The 22,336-nt window shown below is 37.0% G+C and overlaps 2 protein-coding genes across 2 annotated transcripts; one reads left to right on the top strand and one right to left on the bottom strand.

The window, feature by feature from the left end:
* Positions 1 to 3,481: 3,481 nt before the first annotated feature.
* Positions 3,482 to 10,808, top strand: LOC141643497 (nicotinate phosphoribosyltransferase 2-like). Its single transcript, XM_074452682.1, has 15 exons — positions 3,482 to 3,855; positions 4,327 to 4,474; positions 5,085 to 5,204; positions 5,335 to 5,469; positions 5,553 to 5,614; positions 6,012 to 6,087; positions 6,759 to 6,860; positions 7,413 to 7,529; positions 7,941 to 7,999; positions 8,426 to 8,600; positions 9,336 to 9,470; positions 9,575 to 9,673; positions 9,790 to 9,898; positions 10,290 to 10,402; positions 10,581 to 10,808. Exons 1-15 carry the CDS (start codon positions 3,695 to 3,697, stop codon positions 10,656 to 10,658), a joined length of 1,689 nt encoding a protein of 562 aa, XP_074308783.1. The 5' UTR covers positions 3,482 to 3,694; the 3' UTR covers positions 10,659 to 10,808.
* Positions 10,809 to 11,556: 748 nt separating this feature from the next.
* LOC141643495 (DNA polymerase alpha catalytic subunit-like) lies at positions 11,557 to 21,709 on the bottom strand. The gene is made up of 31 exons (XM_074452679.1): positions 20,483 to 21,709; positions 20,216 to 20,386; positions 20,050 to 20,133; positions 19,870 to 19,944; positions 19,607 to 19,671; positions 18,925 to 19,015; positions 18,657 to 18,845; positions 17,805 to 17,962; positions 17,549 to 17,663; positions 17,121 to 17,300; positions 16,932 to 17,045; positions 16,634 to 16,753; positions 16,229 to 16,543; positions 16,055 to 16,147; positions 15,445 to 15,563; positions 15,268 to 15,340; positions 15,121 to 15,177; positions 14,940 to 15,032; positions 14,698 to 14,823; positions 14,519 to 14,616; positions 14,356 to 14,401; positions 14,097 to 14,210; positions 13,877 to 13,960; positions 13,688 to 13,801; positions 13,219 to 13,308; positions 13,062 to 13,138; positions 12,708 to 12,915; positions 12,295 to 12,348; positions 12,100 to 12,219; positions 11,954 to 12,028; positions 11,557 to 11,862 (listed from the first exon to the last, which is right to left on the bottom strand). The coding sequence occupies exons 1-31, from the start codon at positions 21,620 to 21,622 to the stop codon at positions 11,716 to 11,718; spliced, it is 4,605 nt and encodes a 1,534-aa protein (XP_074308780.1). The 5' UTR covers positions 21,623 to 21,709; the 3' UTR covers positions 11,557 to 11,715.
* Positions 21,710 to 22,336: the final 627 nt, after the last annotated feature.

Raw genomic sequence — 22,336 nt, 5'->3', positions numbered from 1 at the left:
CGCTTGAAATGAGAGTACCGTAACAATGAGAATAACAAACACTAACAATTAGTAAAACAAATAACAAAAATGAAAAACACAAAAAGAACATGATGGATGTGTAAACAAAAACACGAAAGAGAATCAAAAGAAAAGCCTCTTTGAATAAAGAGTCAAAAACAGTTTCAAAATTACATACGGCCTACATAAGCCTTCATAAAAACAAAATAGCGTACTAAATTACAAAATTTAAACGGTTTCGAATTACATAAAACCCAAAATACATTCTTTCCCACAAAGAACCAAAATGTACTTCCGAAAATACAGGACATAACATAAAAAAGTCAGTCAACGTCAACAACATCGACTGACTTATAAGTGAGCAAGATCATAAGCAGAAGGAAAGTCCCTGAGTGCGTCAAAGTACTCGTGAATTAGACTGATCCGTTCAGATACAGGTGCATCAAGGATCTTGTCATGATCGTATATATACTGGCAAGCATGCAACACCGTCTATGAGTTTGGCGAGTTTCAGGTGAACTATAACACCATTAAAGATAAATGGAACTATCAAGAGTTAAAAGCCATGCTTATACAGGAGAAGGGGAGATTAAAGAAGATGAAAGATCAAGCTTTTCATTTCCCGAGTCATGATGGTGCCAAAGCAAGCAGAAGGCTAAACCGAGTAAGAAGGCTCAGAATGGTAAGAAGGGAAAGTCTTTCTTTAAAGGACATGAAAGTGCGATCCAGAAAGAAAAGAAGTGTGACTTTTGTAAGAAACCTGGACACTTCAAGAAGGATTGTCCTAAAAGGAAGGCATGGTTCGAAAAGAAAGGTAAACATTATAGTTTTGTTTGCTTTGAATCAAATCTTATAGAAGTACCTAGTAATACTTGGTGGTTAGATTCTGTAGGTAAATATCCGTATACCACCCTTTGAATTAAGGATTATAACGCAAAATTCATATGTATTTTATGGTCATAAACGAAATTAACAAAATGAAACGATAAAGATTAGAAATAACCTTCAGTCCTAGTGCAAAAGGCAATGAGAGATTAAAGCAAATCTCCTCCTAAACGATGCACCCAAGATAGTCCGAGTTATGCCCTTGTGCTAGATCAATTCCTCTAATTGCCTTTGCAATATTGAGAGGATAGTTTTTGTGAGTTGTGTTGGATGTGAGATCCGAGTCCTGAGAGGCACAATTCCCAAAACCCTAATTTTGTTTAGCAAATGAACAATTAGGTTAGACAAGAGGAGATGCTCTCCTTTTGTCTATGAAAGGCTCTCGGCCAAACCGTGTGAGAGGGAGCTCGCGGGCTTTTAATTTTCTCTTCACTTAAACTTGCGGTCCGGTCCATATCTTACTAAATGTATACGACGCGGTTTAATTATAAATCATTATCGGTTATCGGAAATTAAGGCATCAACTAATAATACAGGTTAGTTGAATTATTAATACATGTCCGACAAAACAATATTGTATAATTATATTCAATATACATTTAATTAAATATAAAACGCTTATATTTAATTTTACGAATTAACTGGTTAATCCGCATTAGCCCATGATATTTAATCCGTATTAAATATTATATCTCAACATCACATTTAACTAATTATTAGTCAAATAATTCAGACTAACTGGTTAGTCAAATTTGGCATCTACATGACTGTATTTTCATACCGTCACGTCACTCGAACGTATCCTATAGGTGTGACTTTTAGGGACCAGTTGATCACCGCCATCTGTATGACAATAACGTCAAACTTATCTAGCAAGCCAACCGTTATTGATAAACGTGGATCAACTGATTATGATACAAAGTATACCCTTTGATCCTTTTAGAGGTTTATAAGTCCTTGCACTAACTGTTAAGGACACTAACCCCAACAGATTCCGGTACAACTACTCATATTTCTCACATTAAAAAGAGATATCGTATGATCCAGCCCATAAGAGGAGCTGAACAGTTTGTATCCATGGGAAACAGGATGAAAGCACGCATTGAGGGCATTGGGACTTACAGATTAATCTTAGACACTGGTTGTCATATAGATCTTACAGATTGTCTCTATGTACCCGATTGTGCTAGAAATCTTGTATCATTAAGTAGATTGGATAATTTAGGTTTTAACTTTAAGTTTGGACATGGTGTATTTTCTATGTACCGTAATGAATACTTTTATGGTAGTGGTACTTTGATTGATTCACTTTATAGGTTCAATCTTGATGTTAAATTTTCTGATTCCCTATTTATTGTTGAGAGTCAAGGTATTAAACGTAGTGCATCGAATGAAAAATCAGCTTACTTGTGGCATCAAAGGCTCGGTCACATATTCAAAGAAAGGTTAACGAGGTTGGTAAAAGATGAAATTCGACCTCAATTGGATTTTAGTGACTTAGATGTGTGTGTGAGACCGCATTAAAGGTAAGCGGACTAAACATACAAGAAAGAAATCAGCTACAAGGAGCTCCCAGCTTTTAGAAATTATACACACCGATATTTGTGGACCTTTTGACACTCCATCTTGGAGTGGTGAAAAGTACTTTATCACTTTTATAGATTATTTCTCGCGGTATAGTTTCACTTATTTGTTGCATGAAAAGGCTCATTCTGTGGATGTCCTTGAGATATTCATAAATGAGGTGGAAAGGCAGATGGAAAAGAAGTTCAGGAAAAAATCAGAAACTCAAAAATGCAGCATAATATTACAATGAAAAAACTGCATAAACGCAATAACGAAATTAAAGTACTCGATTAAGTAAACCTAGCGATAATTACACTGAAAAACGAATAAAAAAGCATACAAAAGCATGAAATAAAACAAAATAACAAAATAAAAGAGGAAAATGACATGAAATTACCTTCAATAGGAAGGAAGATGATGAACGAGAAACGAAAACGGGAGAAAAAGCGAAGGAGACGAACAAAGAAGAAGAATAACACAATAACAATAGCAGAGAGAGAACGTTTGCGGTTGTGATGATTATATAAACCATTTAGCAAAGAATGTGGATAATTAATTAGAGAGAAATCGGTTAGAGAGTAAATGAGGGAAAGAAGAGAGAGAAAAAAAAAAAAAAAAAAGAGAAAATAAACTAAATAACAATGCTTTTATATGACAACTAAGATTAATCTTGGCCACTCATCTCTAATTTAATCTCATGGCTGAGATTCACCCAACTCACAACTCACCATAAGAACCAAAAACACCAAATCCAATCTCCTCTCTCTCTCTCTCTCTCTCTATATATATATATATATATATATATATATATATATATATAATGATAAAAATGTGTCTACGGAATAGTAAATAGTGACCACCTTTTATAACAAAAAAAAAATGACTATTTATTATATATAATGAAAAAAATGACTTTTTTTTTTTGGTTTTAAGTTGTCACTTTTTGGTAAAAGGTGGTCATATTTTGCCAAGAAAGACGAAAAAGACCGTCGTACAATAAAATTAGGGTAGAGTTACCAGCCGCGTGATTGGATAATTAGCATAACCGTTTAGGCCGTTGTGGTCTCTTCCAAGTTCCAACAGAATTGAAGAGTCCAGCCGTCTGCAGGTATCCCGTATCCCCCCAAGGCCCCAACATCAGCTCCACAAAACCAAAAGATATAAATAAACATAAAAGCGTGTTGATCACGAAACAAATAAACAAAATCCGAAAGAACCCTAGAAAATTGAGAAAATATCAAACATGGAGATGAAGAAGGACAAGATGACGAACGATGTAGAACGACGTCGTTCAGTAATACAAGGACCGACGAATCCAATGGTGACGCCATTGTTGACAGATTTGTATCAGTATACAATGGCTTACGCTTACTGGAAAGCCGGCAAACATACTGAGCGTGCTGTGTAATTAGTTCTCCTTTATTTTAATTTTACTCCTCCATTATTTAAGTTTGATTATACAAAATTCAAATTCGTGCATTGCTTGGTATACTCGTATCGTATTAGATGTGAAAAGTTTTTCACGAATTATCGTGTAAATAAGACTGTTGTATGCGTATAACAGCGTATCATACACGAGACTTAGTTACTTGTAGGCAGGGGCGCGGTCATTAAACACGCTCTACTCTCGAATATTTGAGGTTTGATAGACCCGCGCGCTTTTGGACCGGACCTAACACGTGTTCGACCTAATGTGCTGGAGTCATAACTTGACTGTTCCCAATCCTAAGTCCAAAATTGGGTCCACGTCATCACTCGGTTAAGAAACATAGGCTTTCATTATAAAGCAATTGGCAATAGTTGAAGTTACATATAGTTACTCGTCTGCAATAATTACGGTGAGCAGTGAATGCCTGTTAAATTTCTATATTGCAGGTTTGATTTATTTTTCCGAAAGAGTCCCTTTGGTGGTGAATACACTGTTTTTGCCGGTCTAGAAGAATGCGTAAGATTCATAGCCAATTTCAAGTTTACGGAGGAGGATATTGATTTTATTAGAGATGCCATGCCTGGTAAATGTGAGGTATGCTCTACTGAATGTTGCATGACTGTCACTTGAAAACTGCAATGTCATTTTGTTCCTGTTGGCTTGCATCGTACTCAACCTTGCGTAGACATTAATGTAGCAAAATCGACAGTTGCCTTGGTTGAAAGCTCACATGTTAGAAGCCTCGTTGCAATTAGCTGCACTAATAAGGCTACAAGATCCTTTTTGTAGTTGTATGGGGCTATGACTGCGCGCTTATTAAATCTAGTAAGTCTACAAGATTCATAATTAGGCAATTAGAAAAATCTTATGTATAAGCGAGGGCACAGCCGCACAGCTACACTAATTGACTGTAAATAGAACGACAATGTTGTGGCAAATACAAATGGAAATATATGAAGTTCCATTTGGAAATTAGGAGTAATGAAGTTATTTGGCGGTCGCTCTGATTCAGCTTTCTTTTTCTGAAACCTCCTAACCATTTTTTATCTTCCGTCCGAACTTGCTCATGTTGGTAGATGATTCTTGGTAGATGCTTGCAAGTTGTAAATGTATGACTTACAGTTTGCTGTGTTTATACTTAGCCTGCCAAATGTATGCTTTATGTATTATCCTTTAACCTGCAGCCCTGCTCTTATAATGTCAGGAGGGTTTTCTGGATTATCTACGAAAATTAGATTGCTCGGAAGTTGAAGTCTATGCTATTCCGGAAGGATCAGTTGTTTTCCCAAGGGTGCCTCTTATAAGGGTAGAAGGGCCTGTTGCTGTGAGTGATTAAGACATTGGTCTTATATTCATTACTTTATGCCTATTGCACTCTGATTCAGTGCTTTACTCTTCATGATATTTACAACTACTCACTGAAGCTTCCTAATGTTGTTGTTGTGTCAATTCAGGTGGCTCAACTGCTGGAAACAACTCTTGTCAACCTTGTCAATTTTGCATCACTGGTAGCAACTAATGCTGCAAGGCATCGAATAGTTGCTGGAAATGACAAATTACTACTTGAGTTTGGTCTTAGAAGGGCGCAGGTCTTAACTTTAAATACCCTCCTTTAGTAAGATTCAGTACCTGAAAATGTCTTGTCAATAAATAAACTTTTACCTTAATGAAGGGGCCGGATGGAGGAATTAGTGCTTCGAGATACTGCTACATGGGTGGTTTTGATGCAACAAGGTAATTTTTTGAAAGGCTCTTAGCATTCAATTACTCAATGTTTTATTTGTTTCTGTTGTCGTGTTGGAGCCTGGAGGTTTGTACGGGCAGAAGTAAAGCTCCCGTGTTGCAATGTTGTTTACTTGTTTTAGTATATGTTGGGAACTCTGTTGGGAAACATAATTATCTGTAATTTTTCTGGTCGTTTTAAGGTTTAAAGATAAAATTATACTTTAAACAAGCGCAGGTTGTGCTCTGTGTTACTTTTGGCCTGCTTACTAAATGAAATACTATTGGACATGGATCATATTGTAGTAAATGATTGTTTACCCTTGTTTAACATTGCAAATACAACCTTAGTACATACGTCATGTTGCACCAAGCCGCCAACTAAGCAACTGTTTTTCCCGTGCTATAGCAATGTTGCAGCTGGACGATTGTTTGCAATACCGCTCAAAGGAACACATTCACATGCCTTTGTCAGCTCATTTATGGTAAGTGCCAATCCAAATGATGTGCTCAACACATCAGTGTCTTTCATGATGATTCTAATGAATATGTTGTAAGGTTTATACGCAGAATCTATAAAAATTCATATTGGTGGGAATAAGTGGGATAGGTAGGTTGAGGCAGATCATGTTTGTTGCCTTTCTATCTGTTTTTTTCACAGTAGAATGCTGTAGGAAAGTTAAAAAAAATCTGTCAATCATTTATGTTTTTTGATCTTGAATTAGAGTTGTTAACTAGGCTGGAAAAAGACATGCAAATATGTATTTCAAACCACTAATTTGTACATTGCAAATGAGCAAGGCTCTGTGTCCAATACTGGTCTTTAAGGTCACGCCGGGAGTTCTGGTAATAATCCTTCACAAGAGTAGGTTTTGCTTGGGCAGGGGACTTGTAATTTTATTTCATAGCAAATACGGAGTAATATTTTGCGATTACTTTTGTAAGGAACTAAATCAATGTGTTATTTGTGGACTTTGCAATTGTGTAAAATCCAGTATTTTGAGCTAGCAGAAAATAACAAAAGCTATCACTCCGTTTACCAGTGAAACTATGTGATATGATGATTAACTGGTATGCATTTTCCCTTTTGAAAAACATTGGGCACCTGTAAAAACAAAGGTTTTACTTCTATCTCAACTCAATTCTTATCCTGCAGAGTATGGATGAAATTGTGGAGAAGTCACTGCAAAGTGCTGATGGCTCAACTAAATGTGAGGATTTTGTCAGTCAGGTTCAGGCGTGGTTGGCTAAAATTCAGGTATTTTAAGTGTAGCCCTTCTGGGATGTTGATGTTATACTGAATAAATGACTATGATCTACATTTCAGTTCATCATAACAGAGTTTTTCACCTCAGTGCAAAGTAGTTATGTGAAATTATATATATGACGGTAAACTACACGAATGGAACATTTGTAAGTACGAAGGATTGCATGCCTATGACCTGTAGATTTCCTAGCAATTTGATGTTGGAGTCATTTGCTACTCAAGTTTAGGAACACTATTGAAATACTTGCTTGCTTTTTGGAAGATACTGTCTTCCAGTTGCACGGAATATTATATTTATAACCACCTTATACCTTATGGGGTCTTGACTCAATTTTACGAACACTTGAGTATTGAAATATGCCCTCTGAATATTTTTTTTATATAAAGACCTTGTAATAAAAATGAACAAACGAAAATGCAATAAAACTAAAATGACCAATACTCAAGGGTTTCTGGCTCTGCCGCTGCTGACTCTCTTGACCATTTGTTACTGTGACATTGTTGCTATGCTGAAACTTATAACGTTCTTCGTATTTTTCATAGAGAACTAAGTTTTTGTCAAGTGGCTTCAGTGAGACAAATTTAAGTGAGTTAGCAGCTTTCACGTCGTACGCCCTGGCATTTCCTAGCAACTTTCTGGCACTAGTGGACACATATGATGTAAGTGAAACTTATTGTATTGTCTTCTTAATTTGTCCTATCTTTCTTTGATAGTTTTACTTTCTGCTTGTGAGCTTTATTTGACGCAACAGTTTTCATATTTGTTCATAATGAATATCAAGTTTGTTAGTCATTTGGATGTAATCTAAACCTTATACGCTTTCCATGCTACAATAGGTTAGTTACAATATTTGTCTCACTTCAGTTATTAAACAATTGAATTGTTTTTAGTTCCGACTAGTAGATTATCTCATTCAAATGAGGAAAACATTGTAAATAAACTTTCATTTTGATGTATGAGTGGATCTTAATCTTAGTATATACAGCCCTTTATCTTATATGTTGAAAGATTTGTAGCTTTATTATTGCTATGTTATGGAAGTCCTTAACCCCTGAAATCAATTTTACCAGGTTTTGAGGAGTGGAATACCAAACTTCTGTGCAGTTGCGTTGGCTCTCAGAGATCTAGGGTATGAAACAGAAATGCATTTGTTAATTAGCTTGGTTGTTACATTGGAAACTTTTATCTTCTCTATATTCCTGGGTGAAACATCAATTTGTTAGACATTGTTGCTTTGACTAAAAGTTATTGATGCTCGTCTTTGTTCATGTTAAACTAATCACCTTGCTTAGAAATTAGATGACTTTCTGTTGATGATTAGCCATCCGTTTTAGATAATTATTTTTTAAGAAAAAGGTGGCTACATCTGAAAACTGGTGGGTTTTTCCTATTCCTTTTTAAACTTGTTCTTTCAGCTGAAGTCCCTCTTGTCGTGATTAGGATAAGAAGTTGTCTGGTATCAGGTCGTTAGATTGCTCATTCTGCAGAAATCGTTTCTTGTATTATCACAAGTTTTTTCTCTCATTTAACTTTATAGTTCATGCTATGGTTTCAGGTATGCAGCCATGGGAATTAGACTGGACTCGGGTGACCTAGCCTATTTGTCTTGTCAAGCTCGCAAGTTCTTTCAAGCGATTGAGACGGAGTTCCGAGTACCTGGTTTTGGAAACATGAGTATTACTGCAAGCAATGACCTTAATGAGGAAACATTGGATCATCTAAACAAGCAGGTAATAGAATATTGTTGTTGCTTATCTTTTATCTTTTGCTTCACATTAACAATAATATTACCTTCATACAAAACCGCTCTTAGCCAAGTTTGTAGGGGAAAAAATGTTTGCTACTTTGCACTTATTATAGAAAAGAGGTTTTGACAATAAAATGAGACGTTTGTTTTTAAATTTTTATATACTCATAAAGGGGATGATTTTTAGTCACCTCCTGGTTAGTATAGCTAAAATGCTAAATCATTGCTGTGATATTGAATTAATTTCTGAACTTGAAGCTGCTATTAGTTTTACTGCAATGTCTTCACTTCTAAAGTGAGGCGAGGTTGAGGCTAGATCACTGGGTGATATACACTGTAGCAGCGCTTGCAAAACACTATAGAATAATGAGTAGTTGTGTTCCAATTATTTATTTTCAGCTGAGGTCTTCTGTACTTTGGCCTCTGGTGTGGGGTTTATTTGTCTTTGGAGCCGGAGGTGGCATGTTTTAAGATTTTTTCGGTTAATCAGTCACCGAACTCTCTCTTTAGCTAAAAGATTTCTATGCTCCCTCCATTTTTCATATAAATTGTTTTCATTTTCCGGGGCGGAATTTGAATTTCAATTGAAAAAAAGGTACTTTGAGAAAAATTGGAGATTTGATTGAGTGTGTCTCTAAAGGGGAAAATGAATTATATGGAGAAAGAGAGGGAGTCAGTGTATTGTGCGACTGTAATTTCATATTTGTTGCATAGACAGGGTCATCAAGTGGATGCATATGGAATAGGGACGTATTTGGTGACATGCTATGCTCAATCTGCATTAGGTTGTGTGTTCAAGCTTGTTGAGATTAATAACCAGCCTCGTATGAAACTATCTGAAGATGTTTCCAAGGTTCGTTTGTGTTCCTTCTAGCACTGGTATACTATCAAATGTTAGACGGTAATGTTCTCAAAGAAGAAAAAAAAAAAAACTCTGACACTTGCCTGATATTTTAGGTCTCCATTCCATGTAAGAAACGATGCTACAGATTGTACGGGAAAGAGGGATATGCTCTTGTGGACTTGATGATCGGAGAAAATGAACCAGCTCCTAAGGTATGAACTTAGCAGAGAGTCAGAGACTAAGAAACCATGTCTTACATGTCAATATGTCATATATTTTATTCTTGGTGATTTAGCATGAGTACTTAATTATGAGATCTCATTACCAGATCGGGGAGAGAATTCTCTGCCGGCATCCATTCACCGAGTCCAAAAGAGCACATGTAGTACCACAACATGTTGAAGAGCTATTCAAGTGTTATTGGAGTGGTAGCTCAGGTATGCTATTCTTAAATACTCTGCTACGAGATTCATTTGTACAATCCTGTATTATCTTGCACAAGGTCTCATCAAGAACCTTCAGGCTCCGTTATTATTAATGAAATACAACTATACAATTACAAGGGGAATGCCGAACCTGAAAAACTACTGAGGTCCTTAGAAAGGGGTACTCGATATTGAAATGGGGGATTTCGTACCTTAATATTCTTTTCACCTATTATGAACATTTTTTGGAATATAAATTCTACTGTATTAATTTTTTATTCTGAAGGAAAGTCACAAGGACAGTTCAATGCTGACAGTTTTCGAAGTTGTCGTAGATTATAGTATTTTCGTATTCATATTACGTTAGTGTTAATTTTGTTGGTCAATTGAATGTCTGTTATAGACAAAATGAGAGAATCCATGCCACCACTAAAAGACATAAGGGAGAGGTGCTTGAAGCAGCTGAAGCAAATGCGCCCAGATCATAAGAGGAGATTAAATCCTACGCCATACAAGGTACTGTTGGAATTTTTATATTTTTGTACATATTCCCTCCGTCCCAATCTTCTGCTTACATTTTTTATTCTTTGTGAGGACTATTTCAGTCACATATAAGTAAACAAATAATTGGGACGGAATAAGTTGTAACATAAAATAAGAGTAACGTATTAATAATTGTGACAATTGTAAACAGGTAAGTGTGAGTGCAAAGTTATATGACTTTATTCATTTTCTATGGCTAAATGAAGCACCTGTGGGAGAGCTCCAGTAAAGATAACCACAATCACACATCTACGAGTAGTACAGAATACAACACCAGTACATTACTGACAAAGGCAAAGCCATTTCATTTGAACTTTGTACAGAAATTTCTCAAATTTTCTCATAGTTTACATGATTAATGTACATTTGTTTTTGGTAATTAGCCTAATCGCTAATAGATAGATGGTTGTTGCATTTACATCCAAGGGCAGATCTAGAGGGGTCTGGGTGGGCACGTGCCCACCATGAGATCCTAAAAATCAATAATAAGTATTTAACATAGGCTATAATATCAATAAGGTGAAATGGCGCAGCGGTACAATTTTTTGATAAATTATCAAAGAGGAAGTAGAAGGTTAAATCATGATTTATTGTCATTCGAGTTTGTACCCTAATATCTCTATAGACTATAAGGGTGTTGTATTAATTAAGTTATAATGTTTTATTTTCAAAAATTCATTCAAAATTTACTAATTTTGCATCAAGGATTTTAACAATCGACCGTGAAATTTCATTGTTTGATAATCGATTTTTCCATGTTTATCGCAACCATATTTTCAAAAGATATTTTTCATGGCGGAAAAAAATTATGCCTCCCTTATTGGAAAATCCTGCGTCATTTATGTAAACACGTCATTTCGTACATGTTTTGAGTTTCCACTCTCACGGAGTACTAGAAATCCGTTTTGAAAATTTTTGTTGTCCCTTTTCAGTGAAAATTAACGTGTACAACTGAAACAAAAGTATAAGGGTAGAACACAATACTCGAAACACTTGACCTAAAAGAACATACTGTCATAGTGTTATCCCTAAAATAATTGGAAGAACACAAAAAAGTTTCTAGTTAGTGGAAACTGGAAAGGACTGAGTTCATTCGTGCAGCAGGATGTGTTCAAATTACCCTTAGCTTTGCATTATACACCATGCTGCTTCTATTAAATTAAACACAAAAAAGTTTCTAGTTACAGTGTTACACAGTTTCTCATATTTTGATTTTTGTAGACCCTTAATCTAAGCATATCATACAGTATTTGACACATTTTAATCAGAGGCGGAAGCAGCTTGCTTCAGAGAGTGACAAAAAGATCAGTCAGTTGTACCCAACCATAAGCACATCGGTCTCTCAGCTTCTGCGCTACTAGAGCTGCAGGACTAACTATGGGCCGGACTCGATCAAGCTCCTTTTCGAGTATTACCCTTGCTTTATTGTCAACCTACGCATTCCCAGTTTGGCAACAGTTAGGAAACCAGATGAGCTTATTTTTTCAGGTGTTTGGAGGAAATGTAAAGAAGCACACGACATACCTTCTCAATGCAACGAACAGTATCCAATATATGGCAAAAGTATGTTAGCTGCTTATAAAGATCTACCTCCGAATACTGTTGAACACAACATTATTAGCAGGTGCTACTCTGGCTTTTTATTCACAACATTGTAATTTCCAAGTTACCTTTCTGACAAGACGGCCATTACAGCGAGGGTAATTTGGACAAATTGTTCCTCTCTCAGCATCTCCAATCACCCGCAAGTTCAGGCTACGAGTCGTGTACTTGCAAGTTTCATCATCACACTGCACAACATGAGAGTTTTAGATGAATTTCTGAACAGTTTCGACCAAAACTAAAGATTTCAGGTGTAGTTTTACCGTCATCAAGCCTCTGTAGTAGAGTGAAATGAACCCATCTGCTTGCCTCTTAATCTGATATCATAACTAATTGATTAGTTACCAGACACAAAAACACCTACGACTTGGACTCGGTACATGTGTAGGACATGGATACATCATACATATACATGAGCCAGACTTGACATAACTCGATTATTTAGACAAAAGGGGTTCTGTCCCAAGATGATGATATGGGTGCGGGACAAAATGTTTTGAAGTTTTTAGGGTAAATAGAGAGATATATTGAGTAAGGCTAGAAATCAGGGAAATCATACCAAATATATCGGACTTGGTATTTTTATCTATTGTTAATTTTTTACAAAACATCTGTATCTGTCGTGACTCAGGAAGAGGTAGGGAGTATCTCAGGAAGATAGATGAGAATTAGATACCTGATTGGCAATCATCATGGGAGAAATTCTACCAACATCCCCTTCTTCTGGACACTTGGGGCACCGCAATCTTTGCCAGATATTGGAATCCGATTCCTCATTAGGTTTGTCTATAGTTAATTTACGCAGGGAACTAAAGATGCTTGGGCAGTCAAAAGTGCTGGAGCAGCTAGGGCAAGACAACGTTAGGGGCTGACAACCTTGATATCTGCAGCACCCACTATATACTCAATGGCTGTTTACGTGGTCTAAAACTTGTACATTCTAAGCTTGTACATTCTAGAGTAAATTAATGGCCCCAATAAAAGTAGAAATGGGACGATAAGCTATGAATAAAAACACAGAGGTACATACCTCTCCTCATCATCAACAGCACTCAATAGCAAGCTCGTATTATCATTGCTAGTGTCTTGGTGTAATTTACTTTGAAACTGAGTATTTATCAAGTCAGTAGCTTACAGCAATATTCAGCCTAAAACTCCCAAAAAGAAAAAAAGATAGGCTCCCTCACCTTAGATGAATCGAGGCCCAGACAGTCAGCTAGACGTGCAGGGTCAGTACCCTGGATGGATGCACATAAACGGGAAACCACTGGATGAATCTGCACAGTGACACTCCGCTTAGGAACATCAAGATATTGAAATGCAAGTGTATAGCATCACATAAACTCCCCTATAGAACTGTTTTGTAGTTTAAAGAAAAAAAGAAGCCAAATCCCTAAATGATACCAGCTCAAAATGTGTACAGGAAAAATATTTGTATTTATGTATCATGAAATTTTATATTGACAGTACAATATTTTATGATGACTTAAATATGTTTTAAATCATGATTAAAATAATCAAGTTACTAAAATAAAAATGTGCATGTTATAAACTCAGATAAATATTTTAGTTGGGCTAAATCATTAATGAGCTGGTTTTAGAACAATTTGTGTTGACATCAAGGTGGTAACTGAAGTATCAAATCAAAAGTAAAACCTGTTGTGATAAATAATACTCTATGTCGATCATCCATGTAGAGTTGTCTTTTTTTAATTCATCAGGATGCCTAGCTCGTTGAGCAATACTTGTTGAGGCACCTGCAGTAGTCTCCTGTCCAAAAAATAGTCAAGAAACTTGCTGCATTTCTATCATTACAGGAACATCGGTGATGTAGATTCAACAAACCTGCTCACGACAAATAATATACGGGACTGTATCTCCAGCAGAACAACCAGAAGTGTAACCATTCTGTTTTAGCCTCAAAGCCACCTACAAATGATTTTAATGAAACATTATAGAAAAACCGTTAAGTGAGGTTTGAGCCATAATTGTGAATTGTAGACGGGACATTTCCATGGCTCCAACAGATGAGGTAATGCAACAAAGAGCTGTTCAGTACAATCACCTGGACATGTGGTTGATTTTTGGCATCGGGGTAAGCTTCAGGTGGTTTTGTCAGTGATTTTGTGATAATAAACTTCTCAAGACCCATTTGTCCATTTCTCATCTCCTCTTGTACCTGCATATATTACCTTGAGTCTTAGTTTCACATCCAGAAAAACTTCTAGCAAGATCAACATGACCCTAAGTTTAATGCTACATTTACATGGATTAATATAACTGCGCAAGTCTAACAAAAAAGAGCATTCCAAGAATGACTTCACCTTCATTAGATGGGTATGAATTGATTCCAGCACATCCTCACAAGATCTACAATGTAATAAAAACCCAAAATTGAGTTATCTTTAAAGGAATTTTCGACTAGTGTACAGGCTTTATATGGAGCAAGGAAACGCATCTTGAAACTTGAGAAGAGAAAAACCATACCCTCCTGAAAGTATCTGACTCAGACAGTAGTCTCCGACTTCCTTAGATACCAAGCTCCAATCTCGACGTACAATATCTAGACCTTTCCGTTCTTTAACCTGTATCGATCAATAAATTTACATTAGGAGGACACGCCTTTTGAGTTGTTTCTGATTAACAAAGGAAGGTGATAAAGCAACCTCATATGTAGTTCCATCCCTGCGCTTTTCCACCTTGACAGCTGCATATTTTTTCTTCTTGAGAAGCAACATCCTCTTGTATAGCCCATCCAGATCAATTTCCAAGCATTTATACTTCTTATTAACCTGAAATCAATGTCGGGGTTTCAGGCTCACAAAGAACAACGACAGCAAAAGTGAGTGATTGCTTGATAAGCAGTGTCTTATGTGAGACGGCTGTATGCACACATCCACGCCATTACCTCTATGATGACTTTCTTAGAAATGACTTTTGCTTTTTCATAATCATCAAGCCCACTGTAGATCATAATTGAATCTGTATCGCCATAGATAACCTGTACAGAGAGAAAATCAATATCACTGAAGAGGAACAAAGTGACTAAGTGTAACAAGAAGTGCTGGACAAACGTCATAAGATTTAACCTCTAAGTTCAAAACATTCTGCACAAGGTCAACGGTACTTTGCAAAATCTCTCTCCCCTGCAAATAAAATCATGTCATTTCCATAGAGTTGGAGATTAATTTGTGCATATAAACTTCTAGTATCACATAGTTTATAAGAGATTCTACCTGTAGTGTTATAAGCTCCGCAAGAGGTTTGGCATAAAATCTTGAGTTTGCAAAACCAAGGCATCCATACATACTGTGAAGAATAAACAAGTAGAAAAAAGGAAATGGCTTATAAACCTGAATAACACAATCAAAATGAAAAACTGCCATAATAGAAAGAGGATGGGAAAGAAAAACCTGTTTGCAGTTAGCTTTAGTGCTTGCTGTTGTAAGTCAAATTGATCACGCTTAACACCAGATGCTTGACTAAGCCAAGACTTCACCATTTTCCTTCTCTCAACCAAATTCTTAAGCAACTGTTGAAATATAAAAGTGACATCTGTGAGAAAATAAGCTGAAAACTATGGAAGACAAGGCCATAGTCCATATAACATCTGATATAATAAGAGGAGCATCTGGCAAAACGATAAAAGCTGATAATTATAGCCTCTTTAGCCATCTTATCAGCCTGCCTTTTCAAATACAAATACTAAAGGACTTCAATTACATCGAACGAGGGAATAGGCTCTACCGTCTACACTTGCAAAAGACATATATAAAACTAAAACCAACGTGTTAAATCATAGAAACGGCATGGGCAACACTTACAAGGAGGAGACAAGTTCAATTCATAAGTCAGAAGAAAGTTTCACGCCTAAACCAATTACAGGGGCTGGAGTAGCTCATTGAGACCTTGGCTTATAACATGATCACCTCCCCCACATCTTTTAATGTGGGACATTCATTGTAGGCGCATTAACATAATAAAAGCTATTTTAACAGGTATGAATACAAAAACAAGCTATACCTCAGGGAGAACTCCTGCCTTCTCACATGATGGCAGACGTGGCGCTGATCCATCAGAATATCTCTCAACAGTTGTAAAACAGATATTGTATTCCTAAGGGAACATTAATACATGTTACACACTTCATCTCATAAGAATGTGTGAAAACAATTTGAAAAGACAAATCTGACAAACCTGAATGATTGAAGGATAGAGACTGTTGAAGTCCAAAAGCAACACATATTTGTCGTATAAACCTTTTTTGGGTTCCAAAACCAATCCACCTGCATATGCTGGACCTTTCTTGCCTTTGCCCTGATCTTCATTTGGGGCCTCATTCTCAACAACTGGGTCATTAATATCTGTATCATCACCATTACCTAGTTTTCGTTTTGTTAATTTGCTCTCCTTTGAGTCCTTTCCACGAGAAGAATACTTGTCCGGAACTATAAATTTCTTAGCATGAAAAGCATGTAACAGAAGATATTCCACCCTTTGTGCTCTAGCACCCTAAAAGCAGGAAAAATAGTGGACAATAATGAGGACTAGCCCTGGCAGTAGCTAAGATATGTACAGGCAGCAGAACAATTCAAAACTAACTTGAAGAGTCTTTCCCCAAAGGTTGCCACTGATATTGGTAAGCTGGCGAGTAAGTGGGAGAATGTTCAAGTGAAACATGAGTTCCATCGACAACCATGCATCTGTCTCATTGCATTCAACCTGTAACCATGGAAACAAATCAGTATAAATAGGTAAGATTCACAATTCATAATCATCCTTATAATCACACTTCTGTTGCTCTCGTATGGCTACTGTTATATAAAAAGCATTTAAGAAAATTCACAAATGCGCTTTAATGATGAAGGAGATTAAAAGAACGAATAAAAGCATAACATACTAGGTTGAAAAGAGAGCTGGCTGTTTGATACATTCCAGGAATATCATGTGGCGCAATCTCTTTTCTTTCTTTGTTCAGCTGAGTTTTTGCTAGATGCGTCAGAGAAAAGCTCACCTACAAGAGAAATGCAGATAAGAAGCAAGGCATAAAAGTTAAAAAGCTCTTGTAAATAGGACAAAAATGATTTACCTCTTTTAATAGGTCACGGGAACACAAAAACGTATCACATAAAAGCCGACCAGCAATACAAGACATTATTCCCGGGCTTGCTCCAGAGCCAAAAGCAACACTTCCCTTAGTCAGCTTAGGCATTACTGATCTTTTGAGACGACCTATTTTAGACCACGTACTGCTTGGTACTCTGCAGGCCTGCAAATTTGGACATGTAGCTTGTCATCCTAGCTGCTACAGTGTATGATGTATACCAACCAAGATAAAGGACTTCAAAGAGATGAATAGGAAGAGTTATAATAAAGAGCTACTTGAAGAACAAAGATAATTTAGCAGAATGCAACATACTCCAAACTTTATTAAATACTCCATACATATAGTTTCATCCTATCACATGCTCCTAATTCAATAACAGTAGGTATAAGTGTTATTAGGTGATTACCAACCTGCGCTCTATGAAGAAGAACATCTAGATCAAATCCCGAAATGTTATGACCAACAAGAATATCACTGTCCAACTTGTACATCTCCAACATCAGACACTGCAACAATGCTCTTTCGCTGCAAAAATGCTTAATGAATTAGTGTAAAAAAAACGCTAATTTTCAAACTTCAAAGCATGCATATTGAAGATTTAAAGCTTACAAATCCAAGTCATGGACAAACGGTCACTTTAATTAGAAATATACCCTAAAAACACACCTGCCTTCATAATGCAGAACCGTAGCTATTGAATTTTTCTCTTTAACTTCTGTAGTGAATCCCACAGGCCAAATACCACCTTCAAGCCTCCGTACAACTGTAAAATGGCTAAGCAAGCCACGTGTCTTCCACTCCGAATTACACATTGGAATATCAATCTGGAGACAGAATGAGCCATGATGCAATTTAACTAACTTGCTCGGCTTGGTTATATGACCTTATATCTGTGTATCAAAAGGACTAGTCTAATCTACAAACGACTAAAAGTTTTAAATGCAACAAAAGTACTACGAGTTGCAAGTGTAGCTGGCAGCTCTAGATAAAATTATATTCTGCTATCTAGTTTTCAATTAGCTAACAGTATGCACAAGTAAATCAGCTATTTGGCTCAATATTTCCATAATCCCAGAACTTGGAACATAGTAACAATCTACCAAACTGGAACATTGTAAAGATTAATACATCTCATGCCAAGGTCCCAGTGAATGCAGTTCACAAACAAGCCAACTGTATATGGTACTCCAGTTCTAAGTACCAGAACATAGTAAAATTCATATATATATATATATATATATATATATATACGTAACCTAACAATGTTAATATGATGGTATGTTGATATGTAAATTGTGGTTAGCATACGTGCTTCAAAAGATTCTGCTTATGGCGAGGTAAGGACTTATGTTGATATGTTATATGTATGTAGCTTTACCCACATGTTAAAAATACAGAGGAGTTGTTCCCAAATGACCAATGACCAAATGAATATAAGAGAACAAATGAGAAACAAGACCTAAACTCTACCATAAAGCAGTATACAGCATATTAAATCGACTAAAACCTGAGCCATACCTTGGCTCTACTACATGAGATAATGGAAGCTGAAATGACTTCATTAGCATTATGTTTCTCGTTGACAATGGTTTTCAGGTTGATTGCAGTCACAATAACTGGAGGTATTTCGGCTGTGTTCTTTGTGGAAGTTGACACCTGGATTTCCTTAGGACAATCAACAGTTACCTCAAATTTGCACCAGCTCACCTGTCCAAAAGCGCCTTTTAAATATCCAATTTGAGAACGTACGTGGTAAACTCCATTATGCCACAACTTAGTAGCTTACCCTTTGATGAGAAGAGGAGCTGGAAAATTTAGAGATTGACAGCCAAGATGGCCCCTTGACCTTCCTTTTGACCAGAAAGAGTTCCAGAGAACTGTCGCAGATACACGGCAATTATGTCATGTCATAAAATACACCAAAAGATAACTATTCAAGCTAGATAAGAAATGTGCCACACAATATGTTACAGAGATTCAAGAAATTAATATTCAACGTGGATTACACAAGGACTGTGGTGTAAACCGCCAAAAGCAAGACACAGAAAAATTTAATTATTATTGTGAGTACCAGCATCAAACCATACATCTTTCTCTAATAAAGTAAAGCATTAGACATTTATTTTCGGTTCTTCATCTCAAATAAGCAATGCTATAAACCTTAGTGGGGATGAAAATTTGAAGTACTAAAAGGCAAATTCAGGAATCGGATCATGATATATGATGATATTTTACAAATATTCAGAAAGCTGACCAAAAGAAATCATTACAAACAAAAATCTCGGAGGAAAAGGACAAGAATTGAGCAAAACAAAACAAAATCGGAAATTTCAACTCCAACCTTACTGACAAGCAAGAGATCAAGTAAACAGTATTCTTGGTTATTTCATATCAAATGCTAAATTGGAACATGACACTACATATCACCAATGAATGTTAAAAGCTGTGTTGTGAGGTCATTTACTTGCCTTGTGTGTGTACCTAGAACTGCACCGAAACTGTCTCCTTTAAGATCTGATGGGAGAGGAGGGTCCTGCAGGTAGACAAATAAAATAAACCACCAGTATGAAATTTATAGACCCCAAATCATTTTGGGATTAAGGCTCTGATGTTGTTATTGTTGTATGAAATTTATAATAAACATACTCCTATGTTAACAACGCTGCATTCGTGTTAAGTTAATAATACTCTTGTAATCTAAACTCTAAACTTGCTGATTCAGAAACCATACCTTGAATGGATAGTTGATTTTAAGCATATAATTTTGTCCGGCAGGAATGTCAGACCGCTCAAACGCATAGCTCCTCTATAACAAATTAACACAATTTCAAAGATTAAAGCTGATCACCATTGACGTTCACGAAACACAACATTCCCAAATTCAACAAATATCAAACAGCAAAATTCAAACCTTAACCGGCGTCATACTGAATGTTGAAACATTAAGATCAATCAAACTTTTAGCAATTTCACTTTTCAATCCTGAAGCCACATCCTAATAAAGCATTCAAACGAAAACAATCAACCAATTGACATGAAATCGACTATACTATCATTCACATGGATAATCAGCTTACATGAAGTTTAGCACGAAATTCTCCCATAGAAATTTTAGAATCTGCCAAATCTTTCTCCAACTTCAAGACCACCTCATTATGAAAAACAGATTCATTTGGGATTGCATACACACACCTCTGCATATTCTTTACAACTACACAACAACTTTGGTATGCATTTCCTGCTTTCACCTTTAATATCACATAATCAATAAATCAATCATTAAAGCAACAAAATAATACAATTCAATTTTAACCGACAAAAATCGAAAACCTGATTCGACATACTTTGCCAAACAGATAAATGGTACCAGCATTAGCACCATAAATTTCCTCATGTGCATCAAGTATATAAAAAGGCAATGATCCATCAGCCTCCACCACAAACTCGTGTTTCTCCTCGTGTTCTAATCCAACAACATTACCGTCCTCTCCACCGCCATTAATCGCCTGCCATTCAGACGACGCATTAAATGTCTGAACCTTTTCCTCCTTAATCTTAGCATTGAATTCAAAAACCTTCTCAATTTCCTTCTTTTGATCCACCTCAACTTTCGCCTCAATCACACTCTCTAATTCAACCTCTTTACCATCTCCATTCACATGAACATCCTCAAACGGTTTTTCGACATTCAAATCACTGTTAATTTCAACCTCCTTTGGCTCCACATTATCAACTACCTCCACATTTTGCACCAATTCTGAATCAACATCCCTAAAATTACGATTAACATCTTCGATCTTTCTGCAAACATCACTAACAACCGATTGCTTCTCAGTCGCAACTCCACCGAATCCTAACCTTAACCCTAACCCTAAATTCCTCGATTGCGGCCGCCTTCTTCTCTCCCTATCAGCATCATCAGCAGCAAACTCAGCAAGAACATCTTCAACAACACTATCACTCGCCAAATTACCGCGATTCGATTTATCATCACTCCTCTTCTTAAGCACATTATTAGTAAACATCGCCGAAATCTTCTGTTTCCCCATTAACGAAGCAGCAGCAGCAGAAAGCGCAGCAGAATTAGCCGAAACCTTCTTCTTCTTCTCATTCTCATTCTCCTTCTTCCTCTTCTTCTTCAACTTCCCGAACTCGGACTCTTCGCCGCCCTCATCGTCATCATCAGATGACAACGGGGCAGTGGATTTTGTCCAATCCTCCTCCTCGCCGTCATCGAAGTAGCCGTCGCCGGCGTCATCGCCGGCGACAATGAAGCTACCAAACTCCTCGCGGCGCTTCGAAACTAGGTCTTTGTACTCGTCTTCTTCAACTGTGTCGTAAATCGGGTTTTCTAATCGGATTTGGCAGGCTGGGCGGGATTCGCCCTTGCGGATTGCCTTAAGGCGCTCTAAGGCTTGGGATCGGGCTGTGGTGGAAGCGGTGGTGGTGCGGTTGCGACGCCTGCCGGAGTTTTCGTCGTCCATTTTTTAAATTAGGGTTGTTGTGTCACTGTATGTGGTGTGGTTTGGGGAAAATGGGGGTTTGAGATTTATGTGAAGGTAGTGGCGGGAAGTTTGAGGGTTTTAGCGGGAAAATGAATGATATGGTGATTCATGATTTGGGCCTGGGCCGTTTGGCAGTTTAGGATTATGGTTCAAAGAAAGTCAGATATGGCCCGTGACCGCTTTTATCGCAGACCTGGGCATTTATCTTGGTATGCCTACGATTAATGGTAGAGTTATCAAAGCGACTTTTGCACATCTCGAAGAGAAATTCAATAAACGTTTAGCTGGGTGGCAGACGAACACCTTTTATTGGCAGGGAGGAATACTTTAGTGCAATCAACTTTGTCCACTGTTACTAATTATAGTATGCAGACGGCGAAACTTCCAAGGACAATTTGCGATTCCATTGATAGAAAAACTCGAAGATTTGTATGGGGAGGGAATGAAGAGAAGAAGAAAGTGCATTTGGTCTCCTGGGAGACAATTCAAAAACCAACGTCTATGTAGGGTTTAGGAATTCGTTCCTCTCGCCAGTCAAATATCGCCTTTCTCGTTAAACTTGGTTGGCGAGGTCTCACTGAGCCATCAAGCCTACGGGCACGAGTTCTTCGAGATAAATATTGCAACGGGCGCTGTGACAGATATATTTTAACCAAAAACCAATATGTCTAATGTTGGGCCAGGATTACTTCT

The sequence above is a fragment of the Silene latifolia genome, chromosome 2 (genome assembly GCF_048544455.1).
Source record: "Silene latifolia isolate original U9 population chromosome 2, ASM4854445v1, whole genome shotgun sequence".
Classification (NCBI taxonomy): Eukaryota; Viridiplantae; Streptophyta; class Magnoliopsida; order Caryophyllales; family Caryophyllaceae; genus Silene; species Silene latifolia.
This window is presented reverse-complemented; position numbering and strand designations above follow the sequence as displayed.

Bases quoted from the DNA above. Each gene is read 5' to 3' on its own strand.
- LOC141643497 (XM_074452682.1), top strand. From the start codon at position 3,695: ATGGAGATGAAGAAGGACAAGATGACGAACGATGTAGAACGACGTCGT. The intron at 6,088-6,758 runs GTAAGTGCCAAT...CTTATCCTGCAG, and splicing joins CCTTTGTCAGCTCATTTATG to AGTATGGATGAAATTGTGGA. The intron at 10,403-10,580 runs GTACTGTTGGAA...AATTGTAAACAG, and splicing joins TAAATCCTACGCCATACAAG to GTAAGTGTGAGTGCAAAGTT.
- LOC141643495 (XM_074452679.1), bottom strand. From the start codon at position 21,622: ATGGACGACGAAAACTCCGGCAGGCGTCGCAACCGCACCACCACCGCT. The intron at 14,617-14,697 runs GTTGCTTTATCA...TGATCGATACAG, and splicing joins GGGATGGAACTACATATGAG to GTTAAAGAACGGAAAGGTCT. The intron at 14,211-14,355 runs GTGAAGTCATTC...TAATATATGCAG, and splicing joins TTCATACCCATCTAATGAAG to GTACAAGAGGAGATGAGAAA.